At 46.5% G+C, this 16,830-nt stretch overlaps 1 protein-coding gene across 3 annotated transcripts in view; it reads right to left on the bottom strand.

Annotated features, from left to right (window-relative positions):
- Positions 1 to 16,830, bottom strand: part of SPEN (spen family transcriptional repressor) — a 65,215-nt gene that overhangs the window by 21,258 nt on the left and 27,127 nt on the right. For all 3 annotated transcript variants that reach the window (XM_084300090.1, XM_084300091.1, XM_084300092.1), the window contains exons 4-6: positions 4,246 to 4,406; positions 1,881 to 2,081; positions 859 to 1,010 (exon numbers count right to left, since the gene is read on the bottom strand). In XM_084300090.1, coding sequence (XP_084156216.1) covers positions 859 to 1,010; positions 1,881 to 2,081; positions 4,246 to 4,406 — 514 coding nt within the window. The remainder of the gene's footprint in view (positions 1 to 858; positions 1,011 to 1,880; positions 2,082 to 4,245; positions 4,407 to 16,830) is intronic.

Raw genomic sequence — 16,830 nt, 5'->3', positions numbered from 1 at the left:
ATGCCTCCCCTCTTTTTACAGATACCTCAACAGTGACAACAATATTTAAGTGCAGAACAAATAAGGCAGCCACAGCCACCAGAAGGGTACAGTGAGTATACAGAATAAACTATTAGTGCAGAAGCTCAGGTTCAATTAATTATACTCACTGAAGATAATTACTTTTCTGGAAAATCTCTCTCAAATGCAATATTGATATGACTTGATAGAAAGTGGCGTGAGGAGAAGAGAGGGGAAAGATTGCTGCTCTATCTCATGCAGATCAGCCTGCTCAGCTGAAAACCCAAATCCCGCATGTGTCATCACTGATCCATCTGCTCAGTGCCTCTTCTGCCCTATTGTCAGCGAACAGACTGTCAGAGCTGATGGCTACTGCCACATGCAGCAACTAAACCCTTTGTTTCAGAAATCAACAGGAAATGCAGGCTTCGCAGAGCTCTACTGATTAAATGTGAAAGTAACACTGGGCATATTTATATCCAAACCACCTAGCTATGCTTTTTTGCAAACCCTCTGAGCTAGCAGAAAGATTTGTCTCTTACAAATGCTCCCAAGACTGTTTCTATTGTTATTTCCTCAATACACTTGTACTAAGATTTCACTCAAAATGCAAAGAAAAGCTTTCAGGTACATTCTAGCAAGATGAATGACTCAGATTATTGTAAAAGGACTGAATTATCTGTCATCAACATCATGATTTACCACCACTCGTAGCATTTTACAGGTCTGTACAGAAAGAATGTGCAGTAATACCCTACATAGTAAAAAGAAAGAGAGAAAGAGAGAAAGAGAGAAAGAGAGAAAGAAAGAAGGAAAGAAGGAAAGAAAGAAAGAGAGAGAGAGAGAGAATTCACATACCACTATGCCACCAAAGCGCTGAAAAATGTTGCGAAGGTCATGATAGGTTGTTGTTTTCTCCAGGTTGCCAATGAAGAGAGTTCTTGTTGCTTTTGGGTGAAACTCATCTATCCTTTCATCCAAAGGACGAAATTCATTCTCGCTTTCTGTTTCTAGAAGCAAAAGAGAGTGAGAAATTTTTAATGCACTGGGGTGTTTTTCATGTGGGTTTGTTTCACGTTGATTTGTTTGTTCAAGTCTACTTCCTGACAAGCAGATACGATCTGAACGAGACTAACCGATGTCTTTGACAAAAATAATGTAGTACTATACTTGTGAACTGTGTTATTTATGTGGAGTTTGAAAGGCCTATATCACACCACTGGGTGAGCACTGAGCACCTTTAGATGAAAAGTAGCTGCCTTCTGCATCTGCTTCTTTAGAAAGTTATTCTTTTATTGCCTGTCAAGAATTCAAATAAGGCTGCACTGTACTTGGGGAACAGAAAATGGAAAAAGGTTATTTTCACAAATCGATTTTTAAACAAACAATTGATGTACAGAGTGAAAACCGTGTGCTCAATGCTACAGCTTACACTGGTTGGTCATTCGCACTGCCTACATACATGCACTGCCTAAGCCTCATAAATTCAGTCATCATTAGCTGTTTTAATCAAAAGCAGAAAAAAGAAGGCTGTGGGGACTCAGTGCTATGCTTACATCACCTACTGGTTTCCACTCCACTGAGATATGGAAGATTTGATTGTTTCTTCCAGCAGCCAGCAGATCCCACTGTTTAAAAGGATGGCAGGCTTCCTTCTCTGAGGTTTAACACTGGAATTCTCTCCCCGTTTAACCTAAGAGCATCCACTCTCCTTGCTCTGGAATTTATTCTGGCATATTTCCCAGTTTCTTGAAATTACGTTTCTGCAGGAAGGCAATTTTAACATCGCTTACATCTATGCTGCCTCTTTGCAACAGCAGTGACTATGCCCAGAGCGGTCATGCATCCAGTGCAAGTGCAAGAAGGGCACGGGGCCTTACCTGGTCCTATCCAGGCTGTTACTTCAATCTGCATGCCAAAGAAGAGTTTTCCTTTTGAGGCATTTAGTGCTTTTTCCTGGTCCTCCTGCTGTCGGAAGAACACCAGTCCATACCGCTCCTCAGAGGCCCCATGAATCTGCACTGACGTCACCTTTCCATACTTCTTAAATTCATGGAAAAGTCCATCTTTAAGGCTTGTATCTAAACCAACAAGCAAACATTAGTACTATAAAAACACATTGTTTTTTTTTTTTTAACAACTTAATAGCACCAGAAAAGACATGAAGAAATCTGCTATTCTTTATGAAATGTGACTTTGAGTTTTTCAGTGTCCACAGAAATGCCTTTTTATTTTTCAGTGTTATTTTGCCTGTGTCAAAAGCTGATCCTTCTCTTTGCCTTGATTTTAAAATCCAGAAAACCACCCACGCAGGATTTTACATCACTGAAGCCGAGAGGCATACAGTTATCACTTCTAGAAGAAATCCACTTCAAAATGAAAAAGTAAACAGTGTTACTTCCTCAATGAGCCCACCACCAAACACACAGATACTGCGTAGAACAGTTCTCAGAGGCAAGATGTGACATCTGGAATGGAGACCCAAGTTATACAGCATTCGGTTCAGTCAATTCAGAAAGTTAACTAGGCAGATTTGTGTTTTTTTCTGCAACACCTGACAGTGTTCACATAATCTGCCTAATATGTGTGGGGCATGGACCTAATGTCACTTCAAGGAACTACAGCAAAAAAAAAATCTACAGAAAGAATATTAACGCTGCAAAGTATGCTGCTCACAAAGCTAAGACATGCTAGTTTGATTCAGCCAGAGCCTGTGTATACATGAATTACGCTCCAGCCCTTTTCCAAATGACCCCATGTTCTTTTTTTCCACGGAATCTCTCCTTTGTTCAGTGCAGGGAGCGGAGAGCGACCATCCACACTCCTCAGTGAGCAGTCTCCTACATTATTTACCATGCACTGTTCGATGCTCAACACTGCAATAGAAAACCCTGAAGTTCTCACATGATGCAAAAAAGAAACTGAGGCATGGCGAGAAGCGATGGTCAGAACCTCCCACCAGTTCCAAGTGACACATCTGAGATGCTTCAGGTTTTCCCCCGGGAAATCCACAGCACTGTTTTGTGGCACCAGCTCCAGTAGCTGTAGTGCTGGGGACGTGTGGGATTTCTCACAGATGGTCACTAATTAAGCAATTTTCCCACTACTGCACGAGAACTGAGGCAGAAGCCGAGAGAAGCCCGGCTACAGCACACAGCTGCCTAGTCAAAGGCATGACCCTGCTACCTTGCGCCCCTGCCCCATGTAGCACACGCCTCCCCGCTCCTCCACGAGGGCTTTGGGATGCAGAAGACCTTCTCTCGTTGCTTGCCACTCCTTCCCAGGGCAGCACCCATCTTCTGCTCTAAGTGAGGCAGGGCTCTGGGGGATGAACCTGTGTGCTATCACCTTGTGACATCTGCGCGTTAGGAGCCTGATCAAAGCTGCCCTAAACTTTCTCCCCGGCTCTTTCCTCGCAGGCTAATCTTTCTGCCCATTCCTGTCCAGCCTTTGTTGCATCTCCATTTGCATAATTTCCTTCCATCCTCCCTCCTCCACATCACCTAGCAATGGATATCAGAACGTTTTTAAGACCTGTAGCCAAACAGCACAACCTTCTAACCCAACATCAGATCCAACGTTCCAAGTATGGACACTGCTTGTCTCTCAACAGAATGCCTAAAGAAATCATTCAGCAAAAAACAAAGTATTTTTCTTTACCTGTATCAGCACAAAGCTATGGTGGTACAAGAGCAATAGAAAAAAATGTGGAAAATTTCTGCCTCAGCAGCTTAAGCTTGGTGACACTGGGAGAAACAAAGGGGAGTGCACTAGGTAGCTTTATCCCTAACCAATGCCTCTATGTTTGCTTTCATGGATGCAAGAAGTTGAATTTCTGGTAAAAGCTGTAAAAGCCAGCAGGTATGCTCCTCTGTCCAAGAGGCTCAGAATTTAAACTCAGTGAAGAGTCCTGAAACACACATAAATCCCCGGCATTTCCATCTCTAGCAGAGTAACAATGAAATCTCTTAAATGTAGCATCATTCATAACTTGCTGCTTTTCGTACCTAATTGTATTACATTACTATGGCAGCAATAACCCTGAACCAAGTTTCATAAAAGATGGCTCATCAGACCATATTCTGGTTTTCCTGTTCAACAGCGAAGAGTTTAAAAAGACACATTTGACACCAAGAACACAGAAAAAAAAAAAAAAAAGATTATTTAATCAGTCAATAACCTGCCCCTACTCTTTTTTGCCCTTTTTCTGACACCTTGTACAGACACTGTCGCATGTGAATTTACCTGTTGAGCGCACTGGAAGATTTTGAACCTTGATCCCAAAACTTTTCCGGGGTTCATCTTTCTCCAGAGATGGAAGCAGCTGGGACGCGGGCGCGGGGACTGCCGTCGACTGCACGGACCGTGCCGGGGACTCGTCACTCGAGCTGCTGCTGGAGTCACTGCTGCGGAAGGCACAAGGGAAACGGCAGGTCAGTGCACGGAGACACAAAGGGGTTTTAATTAAAAAGCAAAACGCCCGAGCTGCCGCTGGGTTTTCTGCTCAGACGGCAGCAGGGGAACGGCTGCGGCCGCACCGCGCTGTCCCAGCAGTCAAGGAAACGGAATATGGGTAAGATGTCAGCGGCTCCTGTTACGCTCCGTGACACGAGGCGGGGTGGAATTACGGCCAGGCCTGCGTGGGAAGGCTGCAGGGAGGCACAGGGCATGCAAAGCCCCTCGCCTGCCCGCGAAGGAGCAGCGCAGCGAGGAGAAGAGCCGGGGCAGATGCACGGGAAGCAGCAAACCCGGCCGGCTGCGGCAGCGGGGTGCGGGGAGTTCGGGCTCGGGAACATCTCTGACAAGTTGTAATTACAGAGCGGGGTTTGTGGCTCACACTGCACGGAGAGCCAATCGAACCCGCCGCCTGTTGACGGTGCCGATCGTTAGATGCTTCGCGGAGGAGTCACAAATACAGAGAATAATGTTATTAAAGCTTGCCCAGTGGGGACACGTCATCTTCTTCAGTGGCTGATTTCTTCCCTGAGGCACGAGGGCTTGTATCACTGCTAAAAATAATTTTGTCTGACATAACCCTGGAGATTCTCCATTACACGAGCAACCTTCTAAAAAATTCCACTGGAATTTCAACTCCGAGCCTGGATGCTGGGGGGGGAGGATCTGCCACGTACAAAAACAACAGGCTTGCTTTTAAATTTGCTTCATTTGCTTGAATTTTTAAGTCTGTCTGTATTGTGTCAGAAATGATAAACAAGTTCATCTTTTTTCCATCTTACATTATTTCACGGGCTTGTTACATTCCCTCTTTCCCTTAACCCAACTAACTCTTTCTCTTCTTTTCTCAGGGAAACCATTTCATGTTTTGAATCCTTTTTGTGATTGCATTCTGTGGCTTTTTGAGGCCGTGAACAAGTTAATTTGCTCCTCAGCAAGGCATGCTGCAGTTCAACATTCATCTTTCACCCATTTATCCCCTTCCCTCTGCTCCCCACCTTATGCCTCTGGTACTTCTTTACCACCCCGGGTCCTCATGAAAAGTCAAGCTTTTCTCTACAGCGTTTTGGGAAAAAAAAAGGACAAAACTGGCCCCACGTTCACCAGCCGTCGGTAGTCTCCAGGGGTGACACCACCGCCCCCTGCCACTATGGAACAAACTGGCAAACAGTACGGAAACTTCTTTTAAAACACAAACACAGTCAGAGGATGTGTATGGAGAGAATCTGAAAATAATTTCCAAACTGAGAGCAGCACCACGTGCTGCACCATTCCCCTGGGGCAGCTAAAACAGATTTTAGGGCTTCCTCGAGCCTCTGCCCCTTTTCACATTTTTGCCCGGCACTGCCACCAGCTACGCACTTCTCCAAACATTTCAAATATTCGGCTTTGCTAAGATTGTATCTTTTAAGTAAGTGGCGGCATTGAATTTCTGTTTGAGCAGAGCTTTAAGATGGGAATGGGCTATTTTTAGCCTTTTTATGACGACGTTTAAAATATGGAACAAGCTGTTAAAAGCACAGCACTCCACTTGGGGAGAAGATCGGCTGCGGGTAGCACCGTCAGACGTCCGAGCAGCGAGCCCCGTGCCTCCCCGAGACGACAGCCGAGGAGGGTGAGGAATTCTACAACAACTTCAATTTTATTTTGGGAAGCGGGGACCATGCCGCTAACTTCCACTGCGTGCAGGGAGCTTCAGGGATACGCAATCGAGACTTTCTGAGACATTCCAGAGAAGAAAAAAAAAAATCATGCTTGCTTTATTCAGTTTTCAGGGAGGAGAAAATGGCAGCAAGAACAATTCCCCTTTCTTTCAGGAAAGGCTCGTCACTTTTCCAATTGAAGAAACATGGATATAATCATTCAAGAGGAAGTCAGAGGTTTTCTGCTGTGTGAATAGGAGATTGATGGAAGAGTTAATTGCAGCCGCTGTGTCATACAGTTATAGCACACAGCAGAATGAAAATAAAGCCTCTGACAGGGAGTTATACAGGGTCTCGAAGAGAAAAACAGAACCCCTTGTAACCAGACCGGCTTTAAAAATACACAGAACTAAAATATGTAAGCTGCACGAGGGGATGTTCCCAGAGTATTAAAATCAGGGTATGGCTTCTCCTTTCCCCATAAGTCACTTTGAAAACCTCTGTCCTTTGCCAACCCGTGGAAGATAACTTATTAAAAATGCCTCTAGCGAGACTATCTTCTGAAACACCAGCTAAGGAAATCCTACCGCGGGAATGTTAAGAGACGTGTTAAAACAACAGCTCTGACACCTGCTTCCATTTCAAGCCATCGGCAGCTCTCGGGGCAGGCCGGGAGCATCCCAGGGAGAAGGGCTTTGGGTCTGCCCCGAGCGCGTTCGCTACCGGCACAAGCGCCGGAGCCGCGCGGCGATTGCTCGCGCTCTGGCACCCAGCCTTTTCCCAACACGGGAAAACCTGCTCTTCAACATCCATGTAAACTCAGCGGAGCAGAATGCCAGCACGCAGCAAAACTAATCTCCTGAGCTGTCACAACACACACATTTCACAGAGAGGGAGTCTGTGCTGGGAATTTGCTTTTTTAAACATCTTAGGCTTACAGCCTCATTTGCCTTTTAGGAGGTTTCAGGGTTTTCTTGTGACGTATGCTAATTTGTGAAGAACTGGAAGTTTAAGCAGAAGGATTTCAGACGCTCTCTCGTCGAGCTCAGATATGCACAAAGCTTCAAAAATGAGTCTCGCTCCGGCTTTTATCGTGGCATCACAGCGATGCAAAATAGAGGGTTTTGATTTCACCGTCAGCAAAATCAGATGGAAAGCGGAGCTAAAAGGAGATGACTCTTACTGCAGCGAGGAGGCAGACGTGGAGCCCTTCCCTTACACACGCACCCTACTACCAGCGTAGTTTACGAGCCCTTTTAAAACATTAATCTGCCTTCCATAATTGTGTTTTACAAGTATTTAGGATTCCTGTGATCTTACTCACCACATTTATCTACACATCTATTTTCTAATCACATAAAGTCGATTAATAATCCACTGCTCCAGTTTTGTCCCTATGGGTAGCACCCCAGAGACTCCAAGGGCGAGAATCCAGCACTGGGTTCACATCACACAAACGAGCCCCAGATTCCCCCGATTTCAGCCCCTGGCACACCACAGCCCATCGAGCACACAAACCTCTCCTTCTCTCTCTCATAACTGCAGAGATGACATTTCAGACCCTGGTGCACGCACCCTATAGAAGCAGGTCTCGTTTCCACAGAAATATCTCATTTTCAAGTAATTGCATTTTGCAGTTCTAACTGACGACGAAGTCATGCTCTATTTATGTATGAAAAATGAAAGCGCTCGAGCAAAGCATACAAAGCGAGCCGCTCCCTTTGTTCCCCAGCAAAAAGGAGATAAAAGAGCGGCTCCAAACCAGTCGATGTAACAGGATACCTGCTGCTTTTCGTCAATGGCAGGCTGCGCTCAATCAAGGGATCCCGCAACCTGCCAGACCCTTTTGCAATTTTAAAATGTGGGACAATTGTCATTTCTGGGGATTGATTCGAGAGCTGTGAGTCAGCGGTAGCCCCGGTGACGACCCTCGTTACGGCAAGCAGGAAACACCGCGGCCTTGGTGGAAAACGATGCAGGAAGAAGCAGGCAACACGCTGCCAAACTCCAGGTTTTAAGGAAAAAACAAAAAACAACAAAAACCAGCTGCCATTGTCAGAGCAAGTTAAAAACCAAGCCACCTAAAATCGCTGGGAAGCCTTTTCTTTTTTCAGGGGGAACATGTGCCAAATTTCAGGAGGAAAAAAGTAAAAATGAAATGCTTGTGTTTTTTTTTTTTTTTAATAGCTCCCCTCAAAAAATGCGTAACCAGAACTGGTGAAGGATCCAGAATTCTTTTACAGAAAATATTCAGAGCGATTATTTTTTTTCTGCCAGAACTAACTGGAATCAGGAACACTGCCTAGATCAGCTATGATTCAATACCCTGTCAAAATAATCTCCAAGTACAGATTATCTCCTAGAAAGATCTATTAAGGACAACAGCACAGGCCAACCTTCCCCGGCGTGAGTTATTCACACGGCTGATGTCAGCAGCAGATTCCCAAGTCTAGTCAGGAAATCCAAAGTTAACGTACAGTAATCTCGGAACGGAAATAACAGGAACCCTTCTTCTCGACCCTCCCTTCTCAGATCCCAGCGAAGCCACGGGAGATGATCCGCATGCAAAAGCCATCAGCTGCGAAGTGCTGTATGCTGATCGGCTCTATCCAGGAGACACAAATCCTTGGGGTGTTTTTTCACATTGTCAACGGGCTTCAGAAACAAGCTGCCAGATAAGATTTCTTGGACACAACACGGTCAGCTCTGGGAAAACTGTGCCAGAGAAATGGTAAAAGAATCCTGACTGCATCATTTTAAAGTTTGGAAAAAGAATTTGAAAAATCTGTTTATTGGCAGCCAACATCCAGCAAAAGTTATCAATGCTAACTGAAAGAAAACCATTAGAAAACATTAGAGTGTCATACACCATTCTAGCTGTAGATTAAAGGACCCCTGCCCATGAAACTGGATTCTCTTCTGGATGAAAAAGGGTATATTGAAATAATAGATGTACAGGTCCATGACAGGCTGCTATTGCTGCCACACTACCTAACACTGCACCAATCTAAAAATACATTTGATGAGAATTTCCCACATTCTCTGCACACGTGTGCAAAAAAAAAAAAAAAAAAAAAGCCAAATACCAAGTAACCCATACCCACAAAAATCAAACTACTCCCCAACCCTATAAAGAAATCAGAAGAAGCAGGTCATTCAGCTATTCTGAATTTGTCGTCTTCTGGCTGGTCGCCTCAGACCACTTCTGCTGATGCTGAATTTTGCCTGAAGACCCTCAAAACATGAAGGGGTCTCTTTGAGCATCCTTCCAGCGAGCACATCCCCTGTAACCCAGCAGAGCTCAGAGGCCAGCTTACTGAGGATCTGGGTGGCTGCTTGGCCATGTTTGGGGAGAAATGGCCTCGGGGGGACCCTGGGTGGGCATCCCTCTGCCAGAGCCCATGCACTGCACTCCAGCACCGCCCCGAAGCCACCTGTGAGCAGCAGGCAGTGCTTCTGTGCGGCCACACCACCACCACCCCCAGTCTGCATCAGCGGGTTTGTGAGAAAAAAGCACTTCTTAAATCTGCGGCAATGAATGCAGGTGTGCTTTTGTCCGAGCTAAAAGGAGCTGCTGAACCTGGGTGAAACTCATCAGAAAAGGGAGCCCAACATCTCCAGTTTGTTTGTACTGAGCAATCAGGAGGTAAGGAGTCGTTACCACGCTGCAGGCTGGCAGCTCAGCGGGCTCACCCACGTGTGCATACCACAATGAGCTTGAACCCTGCTTTTCCATCTCATAACAAAGTTTTACCTCTTCACGTAAGCGTCAGAGCAGACTCCAGCTGCCTGGCATGCAAGGGCAGAGAAGGTGAGCTGGGAACAGAGCCACACCGACGTCCTCCCCGCCAGCTGCCCCGCGCCCCTCGCCCCAGCCTCCAGTACCTTCAGCCTGGGTGCTGCAGCTCGCCGGGACGCGGTGGCCTGACATTCTTGGCATCGTTTCAAGCCACTGAAAGCTTTCCACCCAAGGAACTTCGGTTTGTACACGTCATGCATGCATCCTCAGAAGTATTTAACAACACACAACTGTGATAAAACAACCTACCGAGGGGAGAAAAAAAAAAAAAAAAAAAAAAAGCCCTACTCCGCATAAGCAGAAAACAGTCGTGAAAAATCAGTGCTCAGCAGATAAAAAAATATTTACTGCTCTGGGGAAAGATCATTAAATACTGCAGACGAATGCAATTAGGACGTCCTCTTTCCCTTAACTTTTTCTGCCTTACCACACCCAGAAAGGAGACTTGAGAAATCTCCTGCTGGGCTGGAATCCTGAATCGACAGAAACGAAACGATGTTTAAAGGCCATGGGAAAGTAGCACAGCCATGACAACTCTGGATGGTTGAGCCGGCCAAATAACGCAGGCTGTTGACAGTGGTTTTTCAGTCTTTGACCAGTAAGCTTTTAAGGTAGAGTCTCCAGGTAATATTTACCGTATTTTTAATCCAAATCAAGTGACTGGCTTTTTAAGAGCCCATTACAATTTCCAGGACAGGCCGTAGGAGTATTTACTTCAGCCATTTTATCTTCGTGTCTAACAGACACCTGAACTTCGGCGAGGAACAGCGTGCTGAAATCAACTGTGGAAAAGGCGTGGATGTCGCTCAGAAAGCTGGAGAGGACTTCAGGAAGCCCTCCGGCCCCAGAACCGTCCTTCCCCTGCAACCACGTGCTTTGAGAGCCTGGAGACAGCCACAGGGTCCTTTTGGTTCCTCACTGCAGCTAAATAGTCTGCTGATGACAATCACTGAAATACATATGCTGGTATTAATCCATGTCAGGCTGATAGTTGTGCCCAGCTCACCGCTGGTGTTGCTCCTTCACCTACCTCCCTCTGGCCCCGGGTACGATGAACTTTGTACGGCCAACAATAAAAAGGCTAACCTGGAAAAAACGCGCAGGACGAACCTATCGGCCTATCTGCCTCGGCTCGGGCACCACGGCAGCTCGGCACCACTGGACAAGCTCCCCGTGCTGGCTTTCAGCTCTAGCCACCACCTCGGGACACGCAGGTCTCCTGGGAGCGGCAGGACAGCTCTCGAGCAAAAATGAAACCCCCGAAAGCCAGAGGAAATGCTTTCTCAGCGAACGGCCACAGCCACAGAGCTCGCTGCTGGGAAGCCATCGGGGCCTGGAGGGCACAGCACAAAGCCGCTCTCCGCCGAAGCGTTCCCACAATTAAATCTCCACCAGTGCAAACCCAAGAGTGGGTGTGAGAACGCGCGAGCCCGAGGAGCCTCTGTTTGCTACCATCACCTTCACGAGGGAAGCCTTGGGCCAAGGCCCAGCACCCGCTCGTGCACCGCGCAGACGTGCGCTTACACCACGGCTGCCCCGACGGGTTTTTTAATGCAACTTTCCCAAATCTGGTCGGAGCAGACGGGAACGGCCCCGCCAGCACTGTGAACCTGCCATCGCAGCGGCTTTGGAGGACATCGGAGGGGCAGAGCTCACCACCACGGCCGAGGAACGGCTTGCACGGGCTGGAAGAAAAATTGCCCTCAGCCCTTCGGGCCAAGTTACCGTAACGCTGTTCAAGTCAACAACTTTTGCCAGCTATCTGTAGACATCTAAATTAATATTTTGCAACCACCAGAGCGTATTAAAGTTTTGAAAAAACATTCGAGTTCGAGGCAGATGTGAGGTAGGTATGTCTTAACACCCCTGCATTGCAGATGGAAAAATAAGGTAAGCAGAGGCCCAGGGCTTTGCCCAAGGTCGTTGGGTGAGTCACCGGGAGAGCAGCTTGAGGAACTCGATCTCCTGGCTCAGAGGAGGCCAAATCTTTTCAAAACACTGAGAAAGCAACATTGGAAGGTGGTTTCCTAAACAACAACTGCACTGCTTTCATGAAGGCATCTGGTAAACACCTTAAAAAGAAAAATCTACTCTACCTCTCTACCCTGTGCTAGTATGTTACGACTTGCTTACTCCAGGAGTACAGAGCAGCTCGACAAGCACTGGCAACTGATTTCCTGGGAATGAACAGCCTCAGCCACTCCAACACCGGCGAGCAGCACACGGAGCACTGGCTGGCATCCTCGGCAGCAAAGCCTATCCCTACATCAACAGAAAATCACAAAGCACGGCTCTCCCCGTGCCACGGGGCCAGCGGAGCCTCACGGGGGCACGGCAGGCAGACACAGGGACCCCCGTCTCCAGCAGCCCGTCCGGGGGGGCTGGAAAGCATTGTCGTGCCTTCGCCGAGCCCTGGCATCACCAGCTGCCCCACACTCACCCCACGCTGCCAAACACCCATCACCGCCCGCCGAAACTCCCGTTTGCTGGGGTCCGGAGCAGTTTGGAAATCGAGCGTCCTCTGGTATAAACAGATGTAATTGTTCTTCAGATGGGAGTTGCAATGAAAGCCATGCCAAGATACACAGCTGATAAACAATGCCTCTTAAGTAAAATTGGGAACACGCAAAGCTTAATATAGAAGTTCCATTTCCAACAGCAACGCCGTGGAAGTTTAGTACTTCTAAAAACGGTCACCATTGTCCAAAGGGTGAAAATGGAAAAGAAACAGACAAAGCGGCACTACTTCTCCATCAGAAATACATACGTACACTAAGGGTGGTTTTGAATCAGTTTCTGTTGCCTTATATCTCATCTGGGCTTACAAAGAAATGCCAACCAGATGAAAGGAAGAATAATCTTGGAGGCTTTATTTTATTATTATTTTTTTTTAATCTTTTTTTAGACCAAATGCAGCAACTGGACAGGGCACAGGGTGCTGTTGGGGCACGTGAGCACTTTGTAAATCCAGAATGGTAACTGTGATTCCCACGTAAAGGATGACTTAAAATGGAAGGCCTGGGAAAATGATGTCGCTTCTGTGATCTCAGGCGGCATACAATATAAAAGAGAAGACATTTGATGAGTTGTATGTTAAGGATTAATTTGCCATTTAAAAATGCAAGAACAGATGGATCTCTTGGCTTGGACTATATTTGGGAATTACTTCATTTTCTGCCCACATGCAAATAAAAATAAAACTAGAAGTAGAACTTTCAGCGACATTTCTCATGGGTAGAAAACACGAGCCACAAAATTAAAGAAATCACAGTCTTTGTCTGGAACAGGTGAAGTGCTATAGCCTAGTACCATGTTGGTGGGGAAAATGTGTCTTTGCATCTGTCAAGCAACCACACAGTAATGCCAGCCCCAAACACTCACAAACCTAAGCCAGAGTCACGTGGCGGCGCAGTCCGACAGTTTCTCTCACACAAGCAACTCCTGAAAGAGCCCCTTTTGTAACTTAATTCAGCGATATTTGTTAGTGATTGAACCTCTGCATGGTTGGGAGACCAGGCATCGTGCAAGGCACTTTTTTGCTGACTGTCACATGCAGAGGTACATCCTGCCCCCTCCCCTAAAAGCCTAGGGCAGTCCTATCGCGCTAACTGGGACTGTAAAGCAAGGGTGAGGACTTCGATATTTGTGGGAAAAAATGCCAAAGTAGGGAAAAACGCAAAAGGGAGACACCTTAACCTTAGTCCTCCCAGGCACCCGCCCCATGCCGTTCCACCTGTGCCCTGCACACCGTGTGGGCTCCGCAGGCAGGAGCGGTGCAAGGCGGTGTGGCGGCTCCGCCGGGACCAGCAGGGAAATCCTTCGGTCCCCCAGGGGATTCCCACGGGTGAAGTCGAGGTGCCCCACCTGCCTGCTGTCAGTACAGGGCTTATGGAGACCAGGCTTCAAAACCTCCAAACTGTAGGACAGCCAGGAATGGTCTGCAAGCCTCACAGAGAGTGTTTAATTAAACTGCTTCATTTTTTTTCCCCCACGTGTTTTTTTTAAAGCTACAGGGGAACTGAACATTTAAAAGCAAAACCAACAAAAACTGCTTCTGAATAAACTCTTAGATAGCATCTATTTGTTTCTCCTGTAACTGTATGACAAGCCATCCTTCGCTTCCCTCTGCCTCCAAACAAACAAAACTTACAAGCCAGCATCAGCTCAGCAAAGCACTGACGAGCATCGGACATCCCCAGCGTGTTCCCAGACACAGCTCCACACACATTTAGAAAGTGAAGAGGAACAGAAAATTTGCACTAACCTGATAGCTTCCTTTCTTTGACTATTCATCCTTCACAATCCAGACAACAGGACATGCCAGGCAGTAAACAAACATTTTAGGGAGGGACTAACTTCAAAGCAACTGTGCAAGGCTGACATAATTTGAGGGTTTGAGATCTTGCAGCAACCTCTTACCAAACGAGGTGTCAGATGATACAAGGAGGTCAAACCTGTAGCAGCCGGTGTAAGTAGGGCACTTTGCACCTCTCAGTCAGCCAAGCCGCACCATTTGTCCGTGGGGACCCGGTGCTGTTCACGCTTGGGAATTAACCTGCAGGAGGAGAACAATGCTGCTCTTTCACACGTTATCACACGGCGGACTAGAAATGCCTTTGACATTTTATACTCTCAAATGGACGAGAGATAATAAATTATGTTAACGTCCTTATTGCCAGGATCAGCTTGACGTGTACCTTAACTATGCTCCTGACTCCTGAAGTTTGATGACATTTTTTTATTTTTTTGCCCAGGTTTCTGGGCATCTGGAAAATACAAAGCACCTGTGGGAGAAATGATGAAACTGCCCTGAAAACCGCTTCCCTCTCACAAAAAGGATTCTCCAAAAGGCGCACTTGATGCCATCCTCGATTTTTAAGTGTCTTCTAGCAGAAATCATTGCCTTGAGCTACATAGAGGAACTGCACACTGAACTCCAGACATTTTTCAAAGAGAAGTATTTGAAAGGCTCCACATTTCACTTGCGTTTTCAGACAGGGTGTTCGTTTCTAAATCCAGCAGGTCTCAGTAAAGAAAAATCAGGTCTCCCTACTTTTATCACCAGAATCTTGTCAAGAAAGGACTCACAGAGAAGTCTCATTAATGCCAGGAACACTCAAAGGGCTACTTTTGTTCTCATATCAGTTAAGCATTTAATAAATAATGCACGGTTCTCAAATTTTTATTATTACACCATCTACGCAGTACATTTCCCACTTCCTCCTTTTGGAAACCCATCTTTTGCTTCCCTTAAACAAAACAGGCAGTCATACTACAAATGATATTTTAAAAAATAGGACTATGCCCTGGCACACATGAATTATTTCCCCCTTCATACAATTTTGAAGCCCTCACTTCTCCCAGACCGGGACTTTCCACTCATAAAGGCAGCATTCCCAGCAGACCATGAGGATCTGGAGAGGGCTATCTAATCGCTTGCTGCGAAGCTTTCATGCTTAAAACCCTGATGCCACCATTAGTGGTTTGGGCATTAGCAGAGTCACAGACTCGATGCTTGGAAGTTGAGGGCACATCTAAGTGCATCAGTTACACAGTTAATTCAATGGGTAACGATCGAGGGGGGATATCCTGCTTTTTTCCCTTTAAGGTTTATTTGCCATTAATCCACATCCAGGTCACCTTAGTTTGCACACAGCATGTTCTGCCTGAAGTTGTTTTTAAGGTTAATGCCAAGGTCTCTCAATATGCTTCAAAGAAAGCTGTTTTCAGGCCCTTTATTTTTTAAGGCCAGGAAGGTACTACAGTGCCTGCATCCACACCTCTGGCAGAGCCAAAAAAATTCGCCTTAGGAAAAAACAAATCGCTGCATTTGCATCTCCGACCTTTAAGATGCGAAGGGACACTGCGTCTATGCTTTAATGGAAATAAGTATGACTGAACATAGACGCCGGCTGGATTTTTCCTTTGATCATCATAATGACTGGTATTTCTTCAGGAAGCATTCAATACAGCCTTCCTCTTTTTCTATTCATTCCCCCATGTGAATATTCATTAGAAATTATAAAACTGCTTATTATTCCAAAGGTCTTTACGATGGGAATCCTCTCCCCTACCTTTTGGTGCCTGTAATGCCTGTGCCTCCATCTGAGCTGTCTAGACGCTCTTCATCATCAGTGTAGACGAGCAGGCACTTCTAGACTACGATGCCTCTCATCTATTCTAGCCATGATTCACATCCTAGACTCACTTCTCTCCAAGAAAGAGGAATCTGGACCAGTGACGCAGAGGGAGGTACCCAGCACTGCAGAGCCTATCGCTCTTGGTGGTTTCCCTGTTATGTTTGGCTTTTGGGGGGGTTTTGATTTCCCTTGCTCCTACAGAGTACTGCAGGAAAAGAAGTGGAGGCTGATTCCTTCCTGCCTTTAGCATCCCTCAGACTAAGCCTTGCTTCTGAGAAGTAACACAGGCAGCTTCAACTTCCCTGACCTCAGCTAATTCTTTATTTCCCTCAGCCTACTCAAGATGATTAAGCAAAATACTTGGAAGGAAATCAAAGCCTTAAAAATGCAATTAGAAGTGACCATTTTGTTAATACGCACACGCCACCCCAAAGTCAAACCCCATCTACCAACAAAACCAGCCCTTCCTCGGGCCTCAGCACACCCCTGAGAAGGAAATCCAGGCTCCCACGGTGTGCACAGGCTCCAGGAAACGTGCAGCACGAAACTCATGAGGACGAGGTCTCCCGCAATGCCTGCGGGAACAAAGCTTTCAGTACGGCCCAGGTTTTGCCCACCATTCCTGAAAACCAGGGTAGAAGACCTGATACCACCAACCATCACACCAGACTCCAGCTCCTGCAGACCTGCTACTGCCTACCAGTGATTTGGAAATGTCATTTTTTGTAACATGGCAAGTTTTCCTCCCCAGCAGAGGAAGCTGAGGATAAGGAAAGTTCACACAAGGTTCTGG

The sequence above is a fragment of the Netta rufina genome, assembly GCF_964035555.1.
Source record: "Netta rufina genome assembly, chromosome: 22".
Classification (NCBI taxonomy): domain Eukaryota; kingdom Metazoa; phylum Chordata; class Aves; order Anseriformes; family Anatidae; genus Netta; species Netta rufina.
The sequence above is the reverse complement of the archived record's forward strand: the minus strand, read 5'-3'. Positions and strand labels throughout refer to the sequence as shown.